Source organism: Equus asinus, chromosome 16 (genome assembly GCF_041296235.1).
Source record: "Equus asinus isolate D_3611 breed Donkey chromosome 16, EquAss-T2T_v2, whole genome shotgun sequence".
NCBI lineage: Eukaryota > Metazoa > Chordata > Mammalia > Perissodactyla > Equidae > Equus > Equus asinus.
In genome coordinates, this window is record NC_091805.1 from 5,643,419 (window position 1) to 5,669,951 (window position 26,533).

Consider the following 26,533-nt stretch of genomic DNA (forward strand, 5'->3'; position numbering starts at 1 on the left):
GAGAACAGAAAATAAATAATGGCAGACTTGAACCTTAATATATCAATAATTCCACTAGATATAAATGGTCTAAATATTTCAATTTAAAGACGGAGATTGGCAGAATTGGATTTTAAAAATGACCCAAATATGTGATGTCTACAAGGAACTTTTTGATTTTTAAATATACAATATAGATAAGTTTGAAGTAAAAGGATGGAAAAAGATATATTAGGCAAACATCAATCAAAGTTAAGGAGGAGCTACTACATCAAAATCATACAAAGTAGGCTTCAGATTAAAGAAAATTACCATACAGCAGCTTTATGTAATGACTGCACCAAGAAGACGTAGCAATCCTAAAGGTTTATGCAGCAAAAAAATAAGGCTGCAAAATATACAACGCAAAAACTGGTAGAACTGAAAGGAGAAACAGACAAATCCAAAATTTGCTATAATAACTAGACAGACAATCAGCAAGGATACAGAAGAACTCAACAACACCACCAACCAAAAAGATGTAATTGGTATTTGTATAACACATCATCCAATGACAGCAGAATACGTATTCTTCTCAAGTGCCCTTGGAACATATACCATGATAGACCATATCCTAGGTCATATGAAAAACCTCAGCACATTTAAAAGAAGAGACATCAGAACGTGTTTTCCAACCACAATGGAATAAACTAGAAATCAACGATGGAAAATCTCCAAATGCATAAATCTAAAAAATACCTCTAAATAATCTACGGATCAAAGAGGAAGTTTCAAGGAAAAATTTTGAAAATATTTAATTTAATGAAAATAAAAATATGTTAACATTTGTGACACACAGTTAAAGCAGTCCTGAGAGGGAAATTTATAGGACTAATCTTATACGTTTGGAAGGAGGAAAAGTCTTAAATCAATAATCTAAGCTCCCACCTCAAGAACTTAAAAAAGAAAAGCAAAATAAACAAAAAGCTATCAGAAGGAAGGAAATAGAAAATATATGAACAGAAATCAATGAAACTGGAAACAGAAAACTAGAGAAAAATAGTGAAACAGATAGCTGGTGCATTGAGAAGCTCAATAAAATTGACAAACCTCCAGCAAAACAGACAAAGAAAAAAGAGAGAAGACACAAATTACCAAATTCAGAAATGAAACAGGAGCTACTGCAGACCATGCAGACATCAAAGGGACAATAGAGGAACAATACAAACAACTCTGCATACATAAATTTGTCAACTTCGATGAAACGAACCAATTACTCAAAAAACACAAACTACTACAACTCATCCAATATAATTTGAAATTTAAGGAAATTGAATTTGTAATTGTAAAAACTTCCAAAAAAGAAAGCCCCAGGCACAGATGGTTTCACTGGAGAGTTCTACCAGACATTTAAAGAAGAATTGACACCAATTCTACACAATCTCTTCCAGAAAATAGAAGCAGGAGGAGAATTTCCTAATTCAATTTACAAAGTTAGTATCCCAAAACTAGACAAAAAAATTTAAAAAAAAAAGAAAGATACAGACCAATATCCCTCATGAATACAGACACAAAAATTCTTAATAAAATATTAGCAAGTGGAATTCAGCAATATATAAAAGCATTATTATACACCACAACCAATTGAGAGTTATTCCAGTGATGAAAAAACTGCTTTGGTATTCAAAAAAATCAATGTAATTCACCTTATATACAGGATAATGAAAAATCACATGATTATATCAATCAGTGTACAAAAATCATTTGATAAAATTCAACATTCATGATAAAACCTCCCAGAAAAATAAAAATAGAGTAGATATTTCTCAATTTGATAAAAAAAAATCTACAAAAAATCTATAGCTAATGTTATACTTAATGGTGAAACACAACGCTTTCTCACAATCAAGAACAAGGCAAAGATGTCTGCTCTCACCACTCTTATTCAGCACAGTGCTGGAAGTTCTAGCCGGTGCAATAAGGCAAGAAAAGAAATAACAGCCACACATCAGAAAGGAAAAAATGAACCTGTCCCTATTTGCAGATGACATGATTGTCTAAGCAGAAAATCCTAAGGAATCTACAAAAGTACTTAGAACAAATAGGTGAGTTCAGCAAGGTCACAGGATAAACATGCAAAAACCAATTGTATTTCTATTAACTAGCAATGAACAGGTAAACACTAAAACTAAAAACACAGTACCATGAAAAATTGCTCAAAAAAACCTAAAAGAAATGTGTAGGTGTAAATCTTACAATACACGTACAGGGCTTGAATGCTGAAGACTACAAAATGCTGATGAAAAGACTCAAAGATCTAATTAAATGGGAAGATATACCATGTCCAGGGATTGGAAGACTCAGTACAGTAAAGATGTCAATTCTGTCTGTGTTTGATACTTTGACATCTTTGGGCCTCGCTAATCCTGGAGTGACTGCCCCTCCCGGTGTCAGCCAATTCCTAGAGATAGTAAAGGACTTGCATGCCAGTACACCTTTTATAAGCAAACTAACAAATCCAGAACTTACACCTCCAACCACCTCTTTTATTGAGTTCTCACACTCAGGGACACTATTCTCCTGACATAATTAGTCCAATGCCACATACCAGAAAACTAGAGCAGTCCCTACACCCCAAAGCCCACTGACATTATTCAAACTAGCCAGTCCTAAACCTACTTACCCTGCCTCACCCATTCTACCACAGAAACCACAACAAAGGCTCTTGCCCACGATTTACCCTTCTTCCCTCTGCCTCCTGACCAACCCTGGTGCTTCTCTGTGTAGCCTACAGCATAGGATTCCCCCTCCTCTTGACATCTGTGAGGATAACAAACTATCTTTTCAATGGCAATGGTGTCCTGATCTGTTGGCCTTACCATACTTAAATAATAATAAAATCCACATTTTAAAACAATATTGTCTACAAGAAACCCAATTTAAATATAAAGACAAAGACAGATTAAAAGCAAAGGGATAGAGAATTAGGCAAACCCACCATTATCGCTGGAGACTCTAACCCTCCTTTATACATGGAATGTTCCATGTTGTAACATTCTGGGCCACAAAACACACTTCAAAAAATTTAAAAAGAATAGAAATCATACAAAGCATGCTCTTAGACCACAGTGGAATTAAATTAGAATTCAAAAACAGAAAGATAGCTGGATAATCCCAAAATATTAAATGGAAATTTCAAAACACACATAAATAACAAATAAATCAAAGAAGCAGCCTCAAATAAAAATTAAAAATATTTTGAACTAAATTTAAAAACAACTTATCAAAATTTGTTAGATGCATCAAAAAAAAAGTACTTACAAGGAAATTCATAGCATTGAATGTATATAGTAGAAAATAAGGAGGATCTAAAACCAATAATCTAAGCTTCCATCTGAGGGCACTAGAGCAAAAGAGCAATAAAAGCCTAAAGCAAGTAGAACAAAAGAAAATAAAAATTAGAGCAGAAATCAATGGGATTGAAAACAGGAAATCATTAGAGAAAAATTAATGAAATTAAAAGATGGTTGCTTCCTTGAAAAGATCAATAAAATTCATAATCATCAGGCAGGCTAACTAAGCAAAAAAATAGAACATATAATTGCCAGTATGAGGAAGAGAAGAGGTTTCATCACTACTGAGCCCACTGGCCAAAAGAATAATAAGGAAATGCTGTGAATAACTCCATGCCCACAAGTTTGGCAACTTATTCCAAAATAGGAAACATCAGACTCGGATAGTTTCACTGGTGAATTATATCAAACATTTACAGAAAAAAAATATGATCTTTACACAATCTCAGAAAGTAAGTAGAGGGAACACTTCCTAATTCATTTCATTAGGCTGGTATGATGAAGACATTACAAGAAAGGAGAATTACAAAACAATATTTCTTATGAAAAAAAAGTAAAAATCCTCAACAAAATATTAGCAAATCAAATCCAATAATGTACTAAAAAAGTTATACACCACAACAAAGTGAGGTTTATTTCAGGTATGCAAGGCAAGTGCAACGTTTGAAAATCAATTGATGTAATCCATCACATCAACAGGCTAAAGAAGAAAAATCACATTAGATTCAGAAAAATCATTTTACAAAATACAACATCCATTCATAATAAAAACCCTCAGCAAACTAAGAATAGAAGGGAATTTCTTCAACTTAATAAAGAACATCTACAAAAAACCTACAACTAACATCACACATAATGGTGGAAACCTGAAAACACTCCCCCGAAGATCAGGAACCAGGCTAGGATATCCTCTCTCACCACTTCTATTCAACATTGCACTATAAGTCCTAGTTAATACGATAAGGTAAGAAAAAAATTAAAGTTATACAATTGGAAAGAAGAAAAACAACTTTGTCTATGTAGAAAATCCCAAAGAATTGTCAAAAAAAAAATCTCCTAGAACTAATAAGCAATTATAACAAGGTCACAGGATATAAGATTAACATACAAAAGTAAATGGCTTTCCTATAAACCAGCAATGGACAATTGAAATTTGAAATTAAAACCATAATACTATTTATATTAGTACTAAAGAATTAAACACTTAAGGCAAAACATGTACAGGATCTATATGAGGAAACTACACAACTCTAATGAAAGAAATCAAAGAAGAGCCAAACAAATACATTTTCATGAATACAAAGTCTCGATATTGCTAAGATGCCAATTCTTCCCAAAATTTATATATGGATTCAATGCAATCTCAATGAAAATCCCACTGAGCTATTTTGTAGATATTGACAAACTTATTCTAAAGTTTATATGCAGAGGCAAAAACAGCAAGAATAGCCAAAACAAGGCTGAAGATGAACAAAACAGACTGATACTACCCTATTTTAAGAATTACTATAGAGTTACAGTTAATCAAGACAATGTGGTATTGGTGAAAGGACAGACAAATTGGTGAATGGAACAGAACAGAGTGCACAGAAATAGACCCACACAAATACAGCCAACTGATATTTGACAGAGGAGCAAGGACATTCAATGGAGTCTTTTCAACAAATGGACAATTGGACATCTATATGTTCAAAAAATTAATCTAGACACAGAACTTATACCTTTCACAAAAATTAACTGATATGTACTTTAGACCTAAATGTAAAATGCAAAACTATAAAATTTCTAGAAGACAACATAGGAGAAAATACAGGTGGCCTTAGGGTTAGTGATAAGTTTTTAGATACCACCAAAGCACAATCCAAAAAGGAAAAATACTCTTAAATTGGACTTTATTAAAATGAAAAATTTCTGGTCTGCGAAAGACACTGTTAAGAAAATGAAGAGATAAGCCCCAGATTAGAAGAAAATTTTGCAAAACACATATCTGAGAAAGCACTTAATTTATCAGAATTCATAAAAACTCAACAATAAGAAAACAGCCCAATTATAAACATGGCAAAAGATTCAAATAGACACCTCACCAAAGAAGATATTCAGATGCCAAATAAGCATATGAAAATATGTTCGACATCACATGTCATTAGGGAATTGCAAATTAAAACAAAAATAAGATACCACTACACACCTATTAGAATAGCTAACTGTCAAAAAAAGTAACAATATCAAATATGGACAAGAAGGAGGAGCACGAGGAACACTCACTTGGTGGTGGTGGTAATGCAAAATGGTACAACCACTTCGCAAGACAGTCTGTGGTTTGAGTCTAAGCATGCTCTTACTATATGATCCAGTAACTGTACTCCTAGGTATTTACCCAAATGAGGTGAGAAGTTATGTCCACACAAAAACCTACACATGAATGTTTATAGCAGCTTTATTCATAATTACCAAAAACTAGAAGCAACCAAGATATCCTTCAATAAATGAATAGATAAACAAACCATGGTACATCCATACAATTTAACAGTATTTAGTGATAAAAATAAATGAGCTGTCTAGTCATGAGCAGACATGTTGGAAGTTTAAATGCATATTGTTTAGTGAAAGGAGCCAGTCTGAAAAGGCTACATATTGTATGATTCCAACTATAGGACATTTTGGAAAAGGCAAAACTGTAGAGACAATAAAAAGGTCAGTGGTGGTCAGGGGCACCGGAGGAGAGAGGAATAGGTGAAATACAGAGGATTTAGGTCAGTGAAACTACACTGTAAGAGACTGTAACGGCAGAAACACGTTGCTATGTGTTTATCAAAACTCAGAACTGTGCAACACAAGGAATGAACCCTAACGTCAACTATGGATTTCAGTTAATAATAATGTATCAGTATTGGTTCATCAATTGTAACAAATGTACCACACAGATGCAAAATGTTGGGAATAAAGGAAACTACACCGGGAATGGGGGCTATGAGGGGATTACATGAATCTCTCAATACACTCTGCCCAATTTTTCTGTAAATATAACCTGTGCTTAAAATAACTATTACTGTTTTTAAATCTAAAGCACCATTTCAAAGGAGAAAAATAGCTCACAAGAGAAAATAATTTTTCTCTGTGAACTGAGATGTGGTCTTACACACATTCAAAGATGGAAAATTATGGGCCTTTCCCCCCCCTCAAATATGATAATAGAAGGTTAAAATATAACCTCCACATTCGAAATTTAAATGGAATAGAAACACCTTAACCCAAACATGGGCCAGCAGTAATTTTCTCTCCTTGTGTTTGTATTACAGAATCTCAGGGTCAAAAGGGAGCTCAGAGGTCATCTAGTCCCAGGTTTATCTGAATCTCCTTTACATTCTCAATAAATCTGACCACTCAGCTCTGTTACCTGTCTTTTTCCATTTTGTAGTTTCTCCCTTCTCCTAGTTCTGATCTCCTCATCCCCTTAATTAGCCATAATACTAAAATAAAGCATATTTTCACTTTGTATTATAGTTATTGAATATGCTTTTATTATCTCTTTCTGCTTTTAAAAGTGCACTCAAACAACATGAAATAAAAGTCTCACAAATGAGACTTATTTTTCTTCTAGGACCTTCCACTCACACTTTTCTTGTGGGTCAGTGGGCTTAATAACATATATCAATTTTTGAAGTCTCAATGTAATTTTCAGTCTAAGACTGAATTTTTCCTAGCAATTTTTGGTGGGAACATTTTAGCTTCTAAAAGAAAACCTACTATATGGACATTAAAACTTAAACAACAAAGAGTAATGTTTCTGTAGTGATAACTAGTAATTCCTTCTTCCCATTCATTGTTATCTGGGAAAATGAACTGGTCTTCATTATAAACAACTTTCAGTACAGCACAGCTATAGTCCACATGACTATAAATATAATTTTTAAAAACAAATAAAAGAATATAGGTGACCTATCTAAAGTTTAGATTTTTTTTTAAATATCAAACTTGAGATACAATGATAGCCCAGGTTATAAGGTGATAAGTCCTATAGCTCTAAAGTCTCCAAAGGAAATGTATTTGGTTATAAATAAAGTAATTGTTTTCTGAAAATTATCAATTCTGTTTAAACTTGATATTTCAAAATATTTACTGATTTATTATTTTTAAATATTACATTTGTCTTTGGGTCAAAATCAGTGAGAATAGAAATATTCCAGTTTAATTTACGAAAATTTGCCAAAACTTTATAAAAACTTGCCAGGGTATAGTTATTCTGAAATAAGGACAACCCCTTAAATGTAGTAATGTCACTTTATTTTAAAAAAACTCAAAAGTTCAGAATAGGGAGAGTAAAATTATATAATCACAAAACAATGAGAAGTGGAACTTGACAAACTTCTTATAATTGGACTTTGTAAAAATTCTTCCACATTGCTAAGTATACTTGGAAAGTTAAAATCTTGTACTGATTTTAATCATAACATTTAATCTTAAAACTTAACATACTAAAAGCTAAAGTTGTAACGCAGGATCCTCAACTTGACAGTATTGACATTTTAGACAGATAATTCTTTGTTGTGGGGCTTTCTGAGTACCAAAGGATTTTTAGCAGTATCCTTGGCATCTATGCAAAAGATACAAAAATGTCTCCATATATTGCCAGATGTCCCCTGGGGAGGTAAAAATGCCCCCTATTAAAAGCTACTGTTAATATATTTAAAGTTGTTGCAGAGCTAACATACGTTATTTTTCTTACAAATTATTTAGTCTACAGAAAGAAAGAGAGGCAGAAAATGATGGGACCCAGATGTATAAAAGAGAGCCTAAGGGCAAGTGAAGAAGCAGCAGAGAAAGAACCCTTGAAACTCCTGACGGGTATCCAAGAAGAAATAAACTTTTCAGTTCAGCATCCAAGACGATGTGAAAGAGTAACAACACTGTTCCTGAGTAAAAGATGTATTTTCATGTTCCACCAGAAATAAAATACTGTAACCTATAAAAAAGAACTGATTTAAAATGTCATGTGGAAATAGCATTTTAAAAAAGCTGAAATAAATGGAATCTGACTTTTTTCGGTAGTGCTCCCTGGCGCTCTTCGCTCCCGAGGTTTAGCAGCCACGTTTGTTCTACTACGTGAATCAGCTGCAGGCCATTTCGCGGGTAGAGAGGAGAGCTCCAAGGCATTCAAAGAGTCATACAAATCCCAAGCGGTGGACATTATGCCTAAACAAAGAGACAGAAAGATAAAATTTATTCTAAACCAAATTCTAACATTTTAGCTTATACGTAAGTAGTTGCAGCAAAATCTAAGATAAGAATATCTCCTGTTGAGGAAAAAAAAGATACTGTTGGTTTACAACAATGGCAGGAAGTGGATAAAGATGAAAAAGAAATAAATCACGAGGACACCTTAAGAGCTCCTTAGCCATCGCACTTTTGACATCTACAGATACCTTAGTGTCTCAGTGACAGCTCCACATTATCCTCCCCGTCCTTCCTGATCCTGCCTCTCCCTCTCTATTCCAAGCTGGTGCAGCGTAAGCTCCTCAGTGCGTCAGTGGAGGGCTGCCTTGATACGGACCTGCACAACCGTGTTATAGCAAGGTTTTAACGTTCCTTTACTTATGGTTAACATATAACGTGTCATATTCTACAGAACTTTTTGTTTATAATCATCGAATTCCATTTTATCAAAGTAAGATTTCCTACATATTTATGCGAAGACTGTACTTCTTGGGAAAACAATAGATTCTATTCTCAAGAAACTTGTAGAGTAGTGTGGGTATTACCATCTCCTTTAAAATTTTTGTTTATCTATACTTATTTTGATGAGCAAATGTAACACTGGTCTCCAAACAAAAATTGGCAAGGTTATTTATCTCCAAATTTTTTAAAAAAGAAAAAAGCTCCCAACCCCTTTCATTGCTGATATAACAATGAAAGGCTTATATAATAATTATTTTATCATTGACTAAGTAACAACATATTCCTACATGCTATACTTACTAAACTTTCAGTTAAACTACCATGATTTAATAAAGAATTCTTTTCCCTGAAAATCAAAACAGGATCTGGATCTAAAAAAAGCAACCACTTCATTGTTAGAATTTTTATTTTCATGATGTAAAATGAAGGAGCTCTGGTATTTAACAATATTTTCAATTAGTAGGAATGTTAACTCACATTTCAAAATAACATTTTCTATCTTATTGAACTTAGTAATATCTAACAAAGTCATACACAGAATATTTAGTATTTTGCTGAATTGAAAAGGGTACAATTTCCATGTTCATGAAGTAAAACACCATAGAAAGAAATTATGTCTTTGAATATTGAATTATCTAAACTTCTTCTTCTTCCCTTACCTGAAAATTTAGTAAGTTGAGCATATAGGAACACATTGTAACATGGTCACTAATAAAATAATTGCTACATAAATAATGTTATAAATGAACAGTATAAAGCGTTAGGGTGTTAGTGTTGGTTGTTTCTAGGGGTCTGTCCCTGTGGCGCAGCGGTTAAGTTCGAACATTCCACTTCAGCAGCCCGGGGTTCGCCGCTTCGGATCCCAGGTGCGGACACAGCACCGTTTGGCAAGCCATGCTGTGGCAGGCGTCCCACATATAAAGTAGAGGAAGATGGGCATGGATGTTAGCTCAGGGCCAGTCTTCCTCAGCAAAAAGAGGATTGGCAGCAGATGTTAGCTCAAGGCAATCTTCCTCAAAAAATAAAAAAAATTAAAAAAAATAAAGTTGCTTCTTCTTTGAAGATAACACTGGTAATTTTAGTTTGGATGCCCTTGTTACATTTGTTCACTTGAATAAATTAACCTAAGAAACAGAAAAATCTTAAACCACATGCCATAATATCATGTACAAGATGGAATAATAAATAATGAATGATTGCAACTTCCCAACTGTATGCTATTATATACTACTAAAGAAACTTTATTTTAAGTAGTATCAGAAAAAAGTATTCCCAGCTATGCCTGTGCTTTGAGCATTTCTGAATCTAAAATATAACTACATAGTTTTTACAAATTTAAAAACATTGTTTCTATCTACTAGTTTAATTCAGACTATAAAAGAGTAGAAATCAGCTACATAACTTTTATGGGAAAATATTTTTACTTTTTAGCTGATTAAAAAGACATGCTTACTGTAAAAATAAATAAATAAATAAAGGTAAATATGACTTGTATTTCCATCACCCAGAGACAATAACTGCTAACACTTTGGTGTATGTCCTACCAGATATACATGAACAAATACATATGTATATTTTTTTAATAAAAACAAGCTCATATCACACACGCTTTTGTAAAAAACTTTTTGTTGTAGTATAATATACATAGAAAACAAGCTGGCTTTATGAAAAGTTGTGGGACTTAACTATATTTTCAAAAGCTAGCCAGGAATTATTGAATTTATTGAATTATCCATTTACTTGAAATGACACTTTTATCATAAATTACTATATCTATACTGTTGGATAGCTAATTTTTTCCTCACTTTCTGTGGATCTTTACAGAGGGAACTTTAGCTAAATCAACACTCCTGGCCCCTCTATATCCCTCATTCACTCATTCCCAGGAAAAGAAAAGTAACTCATCCTGTAGGAGCATCTAGGAGAAGGAACTGCAGCTCCCCCACTTCTGGATTCTTTCGTTAGGTCTGCTCACTTGCAGAAAGCTTGCATTCTGGTCTGTTGTCACCCCTACAGAGGAGCTCTGTGCTTGGCTAGCTCTGCCAATTACAGTCGGCAAGATCTATTCCGGAGGGAAGAATTAGCAAATGCACCAGCTGCAGCTTTAAGGCTACATTTTTCAATTAACTTGATCAGTAATAAACGTAATATTTTGATTTCCAAGTCTCTGATTCCTGAATTTCTTTCAATTTCATCCAAAATCAGGCAAGGAAGACATATGCTTTTTTATTGATCCATAAAAACTTAATATTTACTTGGTCTGTATCTAAGTTCTTTAGTAGAAACCGTCTTTCATTATTTTCATAAATCTTTATTGTAAAATATAAACCATTCACAGAAGAGTGTGTAATATATATATGTGCAGTGTAAAGGAAGAATTAATCTCATATACTCACCAGCCAAGACAAGAAACAGAACATCCCCAGGTGCTTAGAAGCCCCCTGGACAGCCTCCTATCATAGCCCTCTTCCTTCTAGCTACCTCCAACAGAAGTACCCAGTTTTCCTAACTGTTGGATTGATCATTCTCTTGCTTTGTTTCAAGGTTTTTCTTCCTGTGGCAGATGCTGTTAGTGTCCTGCCCACACCTGCTCCAGATGACCTCTTGCTGGCCAATCTCCAACTGCCCACACCTGCATTTCTTTGTTTAGGGCCATCTTTGGCCACCAAGGCTACTTTGATGTCCACAAACTCTGATGAACAAAATCAAACAACTAAATAAATGGAGAGATATTCCATGTTCATGGATAGGAAGACTCAATATTGTCAAGATGTCAGTTCTTCCCAAATTGACCTGTAGATCAATGCAACTCCAATCAAAATCCCAGCAAGTTATTTTGTAGATACTGACAAACTGATTCTAAAGTTTACATGGAGAGGCAAAAGACCCAGAATAGCCAACACAACATGGAAGAAGAACAAAGTTGGAGGACTGACACTACCCAACTTGAAGACTTACTCTGAAGCTATGTAATCAGGACAGTGTGACATTGGTGAAAGAATAGACACATAGAGGAGTGGGACAGAATAGAGTGGCTAGAAATAGACTCACATCAATATAGTCAAATAATCTTTGACAAAGGAGCAAATACAAAGGAGCAAAGATAGTCTTTTCAACAAATGGTACTGGAACAACAGGATATCCCCATGCAAAAAACTAATCTAGACACAGACCTTATATCCTTTACAAAAATTAACTCAAAATTGATTATAGACCTAAAAGTAAATAGCAAAAGTAGAAAACTCCTAGAAGATAACAAAGGAGAAAATCTAGATGACCTTCAGTATGGTGATGACTTTTTAGATACAACACTAAAGGCGTGATCTATGAAGCAAAAATTGATAAGCTGGACTTCATTAAAATTAAAAATGTCTGCCCTGTGAAAGGCAATGTCAAGAGAATAACAAGACAAGCCATGTACTGGAAGACAACATTTGCTAAAGATACATCCGATAAAGGACTGTTGTCCAAAATATACAAATCTCTCTTAAAATTCAACAATAAGAAAAAAAACTTTAAAAACGGGCCAAAGAGTTTAACAGACACCTCACCAAAGAAGATATACAAATGGAAAATAAGTATATGAAAATATGCTCCACATCATATGTCATCATGGATACACAAATTAAAACAATGAGATACCACTGCACACCTTTTAGAAAGGTCAAACTCAGGGACACTGACAGTACCAAATGCAGGCAAGGATGTGGAGCAACAGGAACTATCCATCATTGCTAATGGGAATGCAAAATGGTACAGCCAATTTGGAAGACAGTTTGGCTGTTTCTTACAAAACTAAAAATACTGTTACCATATGATTCAGCCATTATGCTCCTTGGTATTTAACCAAAGGAATTGAAAACATGTTTACACAAAAGCCTACACACAGATGTTTATATCAGCTTTCTTGATAACAGCCAAAACTTGGAAGCAATCAAGATGCCCTTCAGTATGTGAATGGATAAGTATATCCTGATACATACAGATGGTTAAGAGTCTGGCTAACTATGTTCTGGGAGCCTTCCACAAGGGAGGAGGGGATTTCAGAGAAGTTGCTGTGTGTAGCATTCAGTATGCACAGGGTCATTTAATCCCACTGTTTTTGGTTAAGTACACATGTCCTGAATTTTGCATGGTATTCCCCAGCAAAAGAGTCTCTATTTTGCCATTTCCAGAGAAGAAATTTCTGACACCTCCCAGGGTAGAAGAGAGGAAGTTGCTCAGAGCATGTTATCTGTACCTGACTCTTTTTTGTGACTGAACATTTCATTGTATCTATTTATACGTTTTTATCCATTCATCCCTTGACAGACATTTCAGTTTTTTCTACTTTTTGACTATGGTAACACTGCTGCTCTCAATCTGTGTGCACCTATATTTGAGTACCTGTTCTCAATTCTTTGGGATATATATCTAGGAATTGAATTGCTGGGCCATACAGCAATTCTATGTCAAATTGTTTGAAGAACTACTAAACTGTTTTCCACAACAGCTACACCATTTTAATTCCCACCAGCAGTGTATGAGGGCTCCAATTTCTCAACATTCTTGTCAACACTTATTTTCCAGTTTTAATTATAGCCATCCTAATGGGTGAGAAGTTGTAACTTGTAGTTTTCATTTCTCTAATTATTAATGATGTTGAACAACTTCTTATGTGCTTGTTGGCCATTTGTATATACTCCATTAATTTGAGTCCTCTATCTTCTGTCAAGCCCTATGCCCATTTGGGTTGCTTCTATTTGTTTGTTTTTGGATTATAAAATTTCCTTATATATTCTGGATGCTAGACCTTTATCAGAAATAAGATTTGCAAATATTTTCTCCCATTATAAGGTTGTCCTTTCACTTTTTTGATAATGTTCTTTGATGCACAAAAGTTTTTAATTTTGATGAAACCTAACTTATCTATGTTTTCTTTTGTTTTTCATGCTTTTAGTGTCATATCTAAGAAACCATTGTCAAAGCAGAGGACGAAAATATTTACCCTTAATGATTTCTTCTAAGAGTTTTGTAGTTTTAACTCTTACATTTAGGTCATTGATCTATTTTGAGATAGTTTTTGTTTATGTCATCCAACTTTATTCTTTTGCATGTGGCCACCAAGTGTCCCAGCACCATTCATTGAAAAGTCTATTTTTTCTCCATTTAATGGTCTTGGCACCTTTTTCAAAAATCTTTTGACCCTATATGTGAGAGTTTATTTCTGGGCTCTCTATTCTAGTCTTTTGGTCTATATATCTGTCTTTATGCTAATACCACCCTGTTTGGATTACTGTAACTTTATAGCAAGTTTTCAAATCGGGAAGTGTAAGGCCTCTAATTTTGTTCTTCTTTTTCAAGATTGTTTTGGCTATTTGGGAGTCCCTTGATATTCCATATAAACTTGAGGATGATTTTTTTCTATTTCTGCAAAATATCCTCTGGGGGTTTTGATAGCGATTGTGTTGAATCTTTAGATTTCTTGAGTAGCAGTCACGTCTTAACACTATTGTCTTTCAACCCTTGATCACAGGATGTCTTTCCATTTAGTTAGGTCTCCTTTAATTTCTTTCAGCAACGTTTTGTAGTTATCAGGGTACAAGTGTTTCACCTCCTTGGTTAAATTCATTCCTAGGTATTTTATTATTTTGGATGCTATTGTAAATGCAATTATTTTCTTAATTTCCTTTTCAGATTGTTCATTGGTAGTGTATAGAAATACAACTGAATTTTGTGTGATTTTGTATTCTGCAACTTCTCTGAATTCATTTATTAGCTCTAATAACTTTTGTGTGGATTCTTAAGATTTTCTATACTTAGATCATGTCATCTACGAATAAAGATAGTTTTATTTCTTCCTTCCCAACTTGATGCATTTTATTTCTTTTCCTTGCCTAACTGCTCTGGCTAGAACTTCCAGTACAAGGTTGAATAGAAGTTGAGAAAGCAGGCATCCTTGTCTTATTTCTGATCTCATAGGGAAAACTTCCAGCTTTTCACCATTGAGTATAATGCTAACTGTGGGTTTTTCATAAATGCCCTTTATCTGGTTGAGGAAATTCTCTTCCATTCCTACTTTGTTGAGTGTTTTTATCATAAGACTGTGTTGGATTTTGTCAAATGATTTTTCTGCACCAATTGGGATGGTCATGTGTGGTTTTCTCCTTTGTTCTGTTAATGTTGTGTATTACATTGATTGATTTACGTATGTTGAATCACCCTTGCATCACTGGGATAAAACCCACTTGGCCATAGGGTATAATCTATTTAATATGAAGTTGGTTTAGTTTACTAGTATTTTGTTGAGGATTTTTGCATCCATATTCATAAAGGATATTGGTATGTAGTTTTTTTTTTTTCCTGTGACGTCTTTATCTGGCTTTGGTATCAGGGTAATGCTGGCCTTCACAAGTTTGGAATTGTTCTCTTCCGTTTTTTGGAAGAGTTTTTTGAATGATTGGAGTTGATTCTTCTTTAAATGAATAATAAAATTTACCAGTGAAACCATTTCGTCCTGGGATTTTCTTTGTTGGGGCTTCTTTTTTTTTTATTACTAATTCAGTCTCTTGTTACAGGTCTGTTCAGATTTTATATTTCTTCTTGAATCAGTTTTCACAATTTGTGTGTTTCTAGAATATGTCCATTTCATGTAGTTATCTAATTTATTGAAATACAATTGTTCATAGTATTCTTTTATCATCCATTTTATTTCTGCAAGGTCAATAGTAATGTCACCACTTCCACTTCTCATTTTAGTACTTTGAGTCTTCTATCTTTTTTTTTAATCAATCCAACTAAAGTTTTGTTAATTTCATTGATCTTTTTAAAGTACCAAATTTTGGTTTCATCAATTTTCTCTTCTGTTTATCTATTGTCATTTTACTTATCTCCACTCTAATCTTTATTATTTCCTTCCTTCTGCCAAGTTTTGGTTTAGTTTTATCTTCTTTATCTAGTTTCTTAAGGTGTAAAGTTAGGTTATTGATTGGAGATCTTTCTTCTTTTTAAATATGTCTACAGCTATAAATTTCCCTCTAAGCCCTACTTTTACTATATCCCATACGTTTTGTTATGTTGTATTTTCATTTTCATTCATCTCAAAGTATTTTCTAATTTATTTTGTGCTTTCTTCTTCAACCCATTTGTTGTTTGAGTGTGTTAATTTCTACATATTTGCAAATTTTCTTCTGTTGTAGATTTTTAGTTTCATTACATTGTGGTCATAAAAAATTCTTTGAAAGATTTCAATATTTTTAATTTTATTAACTCTTGTTTTACGGCCTAACATAAGGTATCCTGGAGAGTTTTCCATATGAACTTGATAAAATGTGTATTCTGTTGTTTTGGGATGGAGTGTTCTATATATGTCTGCTATGTCTAGTTTGTATTGTTATTCAAGTTCTCTATTTTCTCACTGATGATCTGTCTAGTCCTTCTGTCCATTTTTGAAAGTGGGGTATTGAACGCCCAGCTCTTATTATAAAGCTGTCTATTTCTCCCCTTCAAATCTGTAGATTTTCATTCATATATTTTGGGGCCCTTTTATTAAGTGCTCATATGTTTATAATTGTTACATCTTCTATACGGATTGAATATTTTATCAATATATAATGTTCTTTGTCTCTTTCAACAATTTTATCTAAAGTCTATTTTGTCTGATACTCGTAATCCCATCTTAGCTTTCTTTGGTTACTATTTGCATCCTATCACTTTTACCATATTTGTGTCTTTGGATCAAAAGTGAGTCACCTGTTAGACAGCAGATAGTTAAATCATGTTTAGTTGTTTTTTAATGCATCCTGCCAATATCTGCCTTTTAATTGGATTGTTTATCCCATTTATTTAAAATAATTACTGTTCAGGAAGGACTTCTGCCATTTTTCTATATGTCTTAGATCTTCTTTGTTTTACAATTCCTCCATTACTCCCTTCTTTTGTCTTTGCTCTCTTTTTATTTTTGGTGAGGAAGACTTGCTCTGAGCTAACAACTGTTGCCAATCTGACTCTTTTTTTTTTTTTTTGCTTGAGGAAGATTAGCCCTGAGCTGACATCTGTGCCAATTTTCCTCTATTTTGTATGTGGGTTGCTGCCACAGTGTGGCTGATGAGAAGTGTATGTCTGTGCCAGGGAACAAATCAGGAAACCTGAGTTGCCGAAGCAGAGTGTGCCAGATTTAACCGCTATGTCATGGGGCGGGACACCCTCATCTTTTTTTATAGTGTACCATTTTGATTCCTATCTCATTTTCTTTTCTGTAATTTTTAAGTTATTTTCTTGGTGGCTGCCTTGGGGATTACAACTAATTTCTTAAAATTTTAACAATCTATTTTGAATTAACGCTACTTTACTTTAATAGTATACAAAAATTGCTCCCATATGGCTCCATCCCACCCACTTTACATTGATGCTGTCACAAATTACATCTTTATGCCCATTAGCATAGATTTATAATTATCATTTTATGCATTTCTTTTAAATCATATTACAAAAAATAGGATTAACAAACCAAATTACAATCCTGGCTTTTGTATTTACTTCTGTAATTACATTTACCAGTGTTATTTCTTCATAAGTCTTCAAGCTACCGTGTAGTGTCCTTTCTTTTCTGTCTGAAAGACTCCCTTTAGCATTTCCTGCAGGCTGTCCTACTAGTGCTGAATTCACTTAGCTTTTCTTTATGTGGTAATGTCACTTTCTCCTTCATAAGGATATATTTAATTTTAATTACTGAATTTAATCTCTCTTTCATAAGGATTGTTTGAAGGATACAGAATTCTTGGTTGACAGTTTTTTTCTTTCAGTGCTTTAAGTGTGTCATCCCACAGACTTCTGGCCTCCGTGGTTTCTGCTGAGAAACTGAATGTGATCTTATTGAGGATCCTCGCACGTGACAAGTCACTTTTCTCTTTCCACTTTCAAGATTCTCTCTTTGTCATTCAACAGTTTGATTATAGTATGCCTTGGCGTGGATCTCTTTGTGTTTATCCTTCTTGGAGCTTGTTAAGCTTCTCGGATGTGCAGATTCTTGTCTTTTATCAAATTTGGGAAGTTTTTGGCCATTATTTCTCCAAATATTCTTTGTGCCCCTTTATCTCTCTCTTCTCTTCTCTTTCTGAAGTTTCCATTATGTATATGATGGTATGCTTGGTGGAGTCCCACAGGTCCTTCAGGCTCTGTTCATTTTTCTTCATTCTTTTTTCTTTCTGCTCCTCAGACTGGATCATTTTAATTGACCAATCTTTAAGAATTGCTGACTCTTTATTCTGCCTGCTCAGATCTGCCCTTGAAAACTCTAGTGAGTTTTTCCATTTCAGTTATTGTACTTTTAATTTCCAGAATTTAAGTTTGGTTCCTTGTTATAATTTCTGTCTCTTTATTGATCTTCTTTACATCATTCTCCTGGTTTCCTTTAGTTCTTTGTCTACAGTTTCCTTTAGCTTTATGAGCATATTTAATACAATCCATCCAAAGTCTTTGTCTAGTCAGTCCAATGTCTGTACTTCCTCAGGGATTTCTGTTAATTTCTTCCTTGAATGGGCTATACTTTCTTGTTTCTTTGTATCCTTTGTAATTTTTTTTTATTGAAACTGAACATTTTGAATATCATAATGTGGTAACTCTGGAAATCAGATTTTTCCCACTCCTCAGGGTTTGGTTTTGTAGTTTGCTGTGAGTGACAGTTGTTTGTTTGCTTAGTGATGTTTCTAAACTATTTTCATAAAGTCTGTAATCTTTGGCATGTATCATCTCAGAAGTGTTTGTTTCTTAGATTTTGATCAGCTAGTGTCCTGACAGAGATTTCCTTGAACACCTGGAATTCTTTCTCCTCCAAAAGAGGGGGCGAGGGGAGAAGAAAAGAACAAAGAAACAAAGAAAAGGGGAAAAAGCCCTCTCCCAGTGTTTGCAGATTGAGTCTATGTTGGGGAATTCCTTCAATGCTCAGTCAGGCTGTTTACAACTATGTCTCAGCCTTCACTTCCTGCTTGTACTAAGCCTAGAGATCAGACAGAGGTGAAATTTTAGAATTTTTTCAGGTCTTTTGTGAGCATGCATCCTGCCCTAGGCATGCACATGACTTTCTAAATCCCCCCTTATACACAAGTCTTTTTCAATGCCTTAATGTCCCCAAGAAACTCTCTCCCCAGGTTTTTCTCCCAGGCTTTCAGTGTATCTCTGGTTTGACTCAATTGGATTCTCTTGCCTCAGGTAGAAGTGAGTTGTTCATTTGCTTTACAGTGTTTTTGAAGAATGTAGAATGCACAGCTGCTTTACCACCTGAAAGAGTTCTGAGTTAGGCAAAAAAAAAAAACTAGTGCCTTGTATCAGTCCTTCAGGTAGTCCCCAGACATGCTAAAACAGACAAACCAAATTCTTTGGGAATAAGATCTGCTCTGCTTCCTCAGGAACCAGGGGCCAGGTTCTCACACCAGGAAGGCAGGCTGCCATCTTTAAGACCACCGCCACACTGGGGAGGGGAGTGGGGCAAGAGCAAGGAAAGATGCAGCAAACCTCTCCTACTAATTATGAGTCGCCTTTTTCTTGATTTAGCACTTGCTAAGAAGTCTGTCTATTTTTCATCTTCTTAAAGAACTAACTTATAGTTTTGTTGAGTAAAAAAGGCCATTAAGGTTACCACCTTTCTTCCAATTACCCTTTTGGCCCCACCTCACAGATTTTTGGCTATGCAGTGTTCCTGGGGTTGTTAATTTGTAAACATCGAAGAATAGTAAGCATAGCAGTTAAGAGAATCAGACTGTCTGGGGTATCATCATCTGCCATACTAGCTGAGTGAACTTGGGCACTGTTTCTTCCTCTATCAAACGAGGAATGATAATAATAATACCTACCTCATAGGGTTGTTGTGAGAATTAAACCAGTTAATATATGTGAAAGGCCTAGAATCGTGTTTGGCACATTTTAAATGTTATTAGTCGTGGTTGATAGTCTCTGTGATGGCTAAACAATTGGTTTTTATAAATCCTTCATAAACATGTGAAGAGTACAAAGTTCTATAATATAGTTTGTATAAAAATCAAGATTGATAATTATGTTACTCAAATCTTCTATATCTGTGTTTATTACTTGTTATTTGTCAAATTCTGAAAGCTGTAGATCACAGTACCCAGTTACTGCTGTGATTTGGCCCAATTATTTCTATTCTTGCTTTATATATTTCAACATTAATTTGTTAATTGACAGACTCAAAAAACATATATTACAATATGGTAGTTTATCAGGCAGGATAAAACATAAATTACCTTTGTCTTCCTTTATGATTCTGTCACATTGAACATCTTTATTCTTTGGTGCTCCGTTAATAGTCTGCATCATCCTTTCAACATATAAGTCATTGCCTAATCTATTTCTACAAAGGATCTCATAATTCTTGTTTCTCTGGCTAGAAAAAATAAAATATATTCAATTCATTAATAAAAATTGATTATTACCACACATATCATCTCTTTCTATTATACTTTTTCTTAAAATTACCTTCTTTAATGTGGATTGCTCCAAAATGTGAAATGAGAGTTCAAAAAACCTCCTAGGGAAAGACTGCATTAAACTGTTACACCATCCTCCCAGCATCCCTGCCTTCAGTGCCCACCAATATATTAGCGCTATCTCCACATAGGTTTTATGAACTTTGATATAGGTACTTAAAACTATAAATTTCTCTCAAAGTACTGCTTTTGTGTCATCCTGTAAATATGTATTATTTTCATAATTGTTAAGTTCTGAGTATTTCTTAAATTTCCATTATGATTTCTTCTTTGGTTCAAGAGGAGTTTGGAAATGTGCTTTTTAACTTCCAAATGTTTATGCGAATGTGTGTCTATGTTTTAGTTGAGATTTATGTTATTGATTGTTTACTTCATTCCACTGTGGTTAGAGAATTGGGTTTGTATGATACCCCTTCTTTGAAATTTTTGAAACCTTGCCTCATCCTTGCCTTGTGCATGGATGGTTTTTAAAAATATTCCAGGTGTTCTTGAAAAGAGCATGTGTTTTCTCCTTGTTCAGTGCAGTGTTCTACATGTGACCATTAAATTACATTTTGGGTTCAAATTTTCTATATCTGTACTAATTTTTTATCTGGTTGGCCTATCAATAATTGAGAGGTTTAAATCTCCTACTTTAATAGGATACTTACCAAGTTTCCAATTTTTCCTTCATATATCTTGAGGCTATTTTATTAGGAATAGTCAAGTTTATAATTATCATACCTTCCTATCATTATAAACTGACCTTCTTCATCCCTAATAACACTGTCGGTTTAATTGTTTCTCTGTTGATAATATGTTCCTTCTTTCTTTTTTTGTTCTGTTTTTAAAATCTTCTCTTAAAATTTGGTACTCTGAAGTATCAATACAACGCACTGAGTCCCTTCTTTTTTTGTGGATTTCTTTTCATTTATTCCTACTTCAGTTGGAATGGCATCTTTCAATAGTTTGGGAGAGCCCTTAACCACTGTCTTCGAACACCACCTCTCCTCCATTCTTTCTATTCTGCTCTTCTAGAACTGATTAGATATATGTTAGACCTTTATTCTACTGTCAATATCTTTTTAAATTTCTCTTTCTTACTTTATATCCCATTTTTGTCTCCAAGGTTTATGATGTATAGTTTATCCAGATCAATGTTTCAATTTATTAAATCTCTATTCAATTATGTCTTGTTTAAATTTAATGTTTACTTTTTAACTTCAATAAGTATACAAATATACTTTATTTTAAAGTCCTTTTTAGATGTTTTTCCAAATATGAGTCATCATTTTGATAGTTTCTTAATGTTAATGATGTTTTCACTCTATCTTTTATTTAAATGTTTAACATATATTTTATATTCTTTATCTGAGAATATCATTACCCATAGTCTTCAGGGTCTAGACCTAGTGTTTGGTATTTCTTTTCGTTCTCATTCATAATGACTTGTTTCTTTGCTGGTTTGGTGTATTTTTCCCAAACTCAATCTGAGGGAATCTTAAGAGCCTAGATGGGATGTGCTTTTCTCCAGAGAAGGTTTGTGTTTGCTTATCACAGTAGGTAGGAGATTCTACTGACCTGGGACCACTTGAGAGAACTGAGCCTTTGAAGGGTCTTGGCTTCATCCAAGGATCTCCTTCAGCTCTCTCAATTTGTGGGGGCCCAAGGTTACCGAGGGGCTCTAGCCCCACGTGCTAATGTTAACATTTGCTTCCAGCATCTCTCTCTCCCCCATTTCAGATCACTGCTCTATCCCTTTGTTATTTTTTTCTTTCCTGTTTTTGGTCCTAGGAGCTTTCTCCTTATGTCTTATGAGTTCTTAAAAGTATTATTCAGGATCTAATTGTACTATATTTTATAGTCCAAACAATTCTACAATATTTTATATGTGGGGAAGAATAATACTGTAAAAATTATTTTAGTGACGGATTTTTTAGTACTATGAATCATATTCAAATTATATTTGAAGTTAAATAATCTGAATAACTATATTAATATGTATTTATAGTACCCATATTAATTTTAGACAGAGCAGACTTCAGAGCAAGGAAAACTATCTGAGATAAAGAGAGGCATTACATAATGATAACGATGCTGGTTCGCCAAAAAGACGTAACAGTTCTTAATGTGTATGCACTTAACAAAAGAGCTTCAAAATAGATAAGGCAAAAACTAATGATCTATTTATATTCACTAATAGAGAGAAATGGAAAATCTGCTCTAATATAGCAAGTTCGGTTTATTTCCCTATAACATATTTTCCCTTCCTAAGTTTTGCATATAAAAATGTCAGTCCTTTCCTTTTAAATTGAAAAGAATTTACACATGCATAAAAGAAAAAATAAAACCCATTAAGACTTGGAAGCTTCCTTTCTTTCTTTTATTATTTGACTTAGTGGTTCACCTACTTTTTAAAGATTATGGTAAAGCTATGAGTTCTTCCTCTAGAAAAAAGTACACACAACATAAACACTTTGCATATAATTTCATGGGGCACATATATAACTTTATACACAGTTTCTCCAGACACATACACCACCAGTGTATATCCAGGAATCCTGAAGAACAGAATCAAGGAGAAGAACTTCTGATTTAGGATGTAAAGTGCAGAAGCAATGGAGACAACTGAACCATACACACCTTACTTTCTCAGCTTCCTCAGATTCCACAGAGAGCATGACTGTTGGTAGGTCAAAAAGTCTCAGTGTTTCTGTCTCTGTGAGTATTATCTCTATAGTCTTCTCCAGGTCTTCTTTTAAAATTTTCCCAGGTATTGTCCTCAAAACTCGTAAATCTAAAACATATGACTTAATAAAAATCACTTACCAATTGCTATTTTTAATTTTCATTTCACCAAAATATCATAAGGGGTTATACAGTGCAGGTGGCTTTACACGGTCAAGGACCAGGCCGTGTCGTGAGACGTAGTCTACTCAATCCCTCTGAAGCCAAACTGGATCTCACAGCCCATACACAGTCTTGGCTGCTGATATTCCAAGCCTAGACCAGCTTCACACTTGTAGTCACGACCCTAAGGGCATCCCATTACATCTACCCCATAATATCAACAGGGAGACCGGGGTGAGCGATTCTTGATAACAATCAAGAAGATGGGCAAGTGTATTTTGGGAACATAGGATGCAACCCTTTCTTGAGCCCTGAACTCAATTTCTAGTCTGCATCTACAACAACCTTTGATTCTTTGTTTGGCCTTTTTATTAGTTGCCTTTTGATTTAGATTATAGCCTACCTTTAATCATCTTCACCAGGAGCTAAAAAGACTCTCCAGTGGAAGTTCTGGTTCAATATAAGAATAAAATAAGCTCAATATCCATGCGAATAATTCTTTGAAAAGAGTTAGCTGCGAGCCTTTAGGCCAGTCAGAGGCCCACAGTCCTTGGGAAACTTCACTGAGGACAGAGTTTCAGGGCTGGGGGTGCTGGGACTTGGTTGCGTGGGTAATAAAGAGCCAGGACAAGGCACAAAGGTCAGAGCTCTCTGTTAAAAACAGGGTGTGAGGCAGGGATTCGTGGGGCTTTGGAATGGGTATAGCTTTAGGAAAACAAGACTTACAAGGACACACTTTCCAGAGACTAGACTCAGTGTCCTCTTAAGAAGGCCCAAAGCCGGAGAAAAACGCCCTCCTTACAACCGGAAACAATACAGGCCCCTAATTCCACAAACCAGTCAGCCGAATAAGCTATAGAATACTTGTCTAAGATACTTGTCATATATATTAAATATAATAAAAAGTATGAAAATGTTTGTGATAAAATGTTGAATGACAGAACAGAAGGTACAGTAGGGTATGACAATGTAAAATACTCATGCATATGGACAGGGTCAGGAAACACAAAATTTAAAATTGCTAGTCTTTTATAGTATTGGATGATTCTTTTTAAAAATACTTTTTAATTTTTATTATTAATGCAATAAAATATAAGAAAGAGATGTTTTATACAGGTAAATCTGGCTAAAATAGATACAGGATAAGTGAAAAAGTACATGAATTATCCAAATGGACACAACTTGAGGTATATCTAGTCCAGTCAGTCCATTGTATCAATGAAGAAAAGGAGAAACAGAGAGGCTAAGCAAGAAGTCTAAGCCTGCACAGGAATACAGGCAGTTTCGAGACTAGAAATATAGGCTCTTGATTCTCTAAATTTTCTTTCTTTTAGACCACCAGATCTTCATTTATGATTTACTTAAATATACTTCAAAGTAGCACTATGGCACAGATAGTCTAATGATAAAAACAAGTGATCTTATATTCAACGTATCAATGTACAGAACCTAATATTGTAACATCTCAGTTATCTGTTACGGCTACAGAAAATCATAGTCTAGTTAATCTTCTACTTAACAGCAGAGGAACTACCATTCATAGCCAAAGCCCTAGGATGGCAAATAGGAGTTTTTCCTGGATCTCTGTATTTATCATTACCTGAATGTTGCTTGAATTTGATGTATATTGAGAAACGGCCTCACACTCCACTATATACCTTCAGAATCTATTTCATGGATCAGATCCCCTAACTCTAAACTGGCCTTACAACCACACCTTGACTACACATCCCTCTCCATCTGGAAAAGCATCACAAATTTATATCTGCTTTGCCTGCTCCTATTTACCACCAGCGATGGCTAGAACAACTTTTCTCCACTCCTGATGGTTCTTCCAGAAGGAGGGAGCCCTAGCAGACAGTCTTGGCTCTTCTTCACACCTTGACTCATGATGCCCTCGGAAAGGGTTGGAGTAGACCTGAGGTGGTCTAGATCCTTTAATGGATGGGTGGGTAAGTCTGTCAAATCTGGGAGTTTAACAGTAGGCTTTTATTCACATGTCACATTTGGGCTCCAATCTACCACATTTACCCTTACTATATTTTTCGGTTAATTCAGAACTGTATGGGAAAAGGGCTACCTTCGAGATTCCAGTAGCCAGCAATCTAGGAAGCCTTCCTTGGGCCCTACTTAAGCCAAAATTGGTGTAATACAATTGCAACACAATTGAGTCACAGAAGCATTTTATTCTCACCCCTCCTCATAAATGGGTTGTATACAAATCAAGATACTTTCTTTATGAGTTCACGTACAACATATCTATTACTTATTTCTTTGTTCACTGAGACTTTCCAGAGACCATCTGTGTGTAAGACGCTGTTTGGCCCCTACCTTGCAATTAAAACCACAAGCTTTTCTAACCATAATCCTCCTTTTGGCTATACAGTAAAGCAATGGTTCTCAAACTTTAGCATGCATCAGAATCACCTGGAGGGCTTATTAAAGTAGAGATTGCATGGAACTTGCCCTTAGGTATTTTTTAAAAACATGTAATAAACTTTTTGTTTTATAATAGTTTTACATATACTGAAAATCTGAAGAATTTTACAAAGAGTTCCTGTATACTCCCTACCCAGTTTTCCCTAATGTTAACATTACTATGGCACATTTATCACAACTAATAAACCAATATTGACACTTTCTTATTATCAAAAGCCCATACTGTATCCCAATTTCCTTACTTTTTAACTAATGTCCTTTTCCTTTTCCAGGATCTCATCCAAGATACATTACTCTTAGTCATAATGTCTCCTTAGGTTTCTCTAGACTGTGACATTTTCTGGGACTTCCCTTGTTTTTGATGACCTTGAGTTTTGAGAAGTACTGGTCATGTATTTGGAGAATATCCTTCAGTTCAGGTTTGTCTGATGGTAGACAGGGGTTATGGATTCTGGGAGGAAGACTACAGAGGTCAAGTGTCATTCTCATCATATCACACCAAGGATACATGCTGTCAATGTGACTTACCACTGACGATATGAACCCTGACCTGAGGCAGAGCTTGTCAGGTTTCTCTGCTCTAAAGTTACTCTTCCGCCTCCTCCTCTATATCCTGTACTCTTTAGAAGGAACTCAACATGCAAAGCCAACACTTAAATGGGATGGGGAGTTAACATCCACCTTTTTGAGGGAGGAATATCTATAAAAATTATTGGGAATTCTTTTTTACAGGAGATTTGTCTTTTCTTCCCCCATTTATTTATTTATTCAATCATTTATTTATATCAGTATGGA

General features: G+C 34.6%; 1 protein-coding gene across 3 annotated transcripts in view; it reads right to left on the reverse strand.

Annotated features, from left to right (window-relative positions):
• DNAI4 (dynein axonemal intermediate chain 4) overlaps positions 1-26,533 on the reverse strand; it is an 89,326-nt gene that overhangs the window by 33,906 nt on the left and 28,887 nt on the right. For all 3 annotated transcript variants that reach the window (XM_014853029.3, XM_070486515.1, XM_070486514.1), the window contains exons 5-7: positions 23,093-23,246; positions 20,228-20,367; positions 8,349-8,504 (exon numbers count right to left, since the gene is read on the reverse strand). In XM_014853029.3, coding sequence (XP_014708515.3) covers positions 8,349-8,504; positions 20,228-20,367; positions 23,093-23,246 — 450 coding nt within the window. The remainder of the gene's footprint in view (positions 1-8,348; positions 8,505-20,227; positions 20,368-23,092; positions 23,247-26,533) is intronic.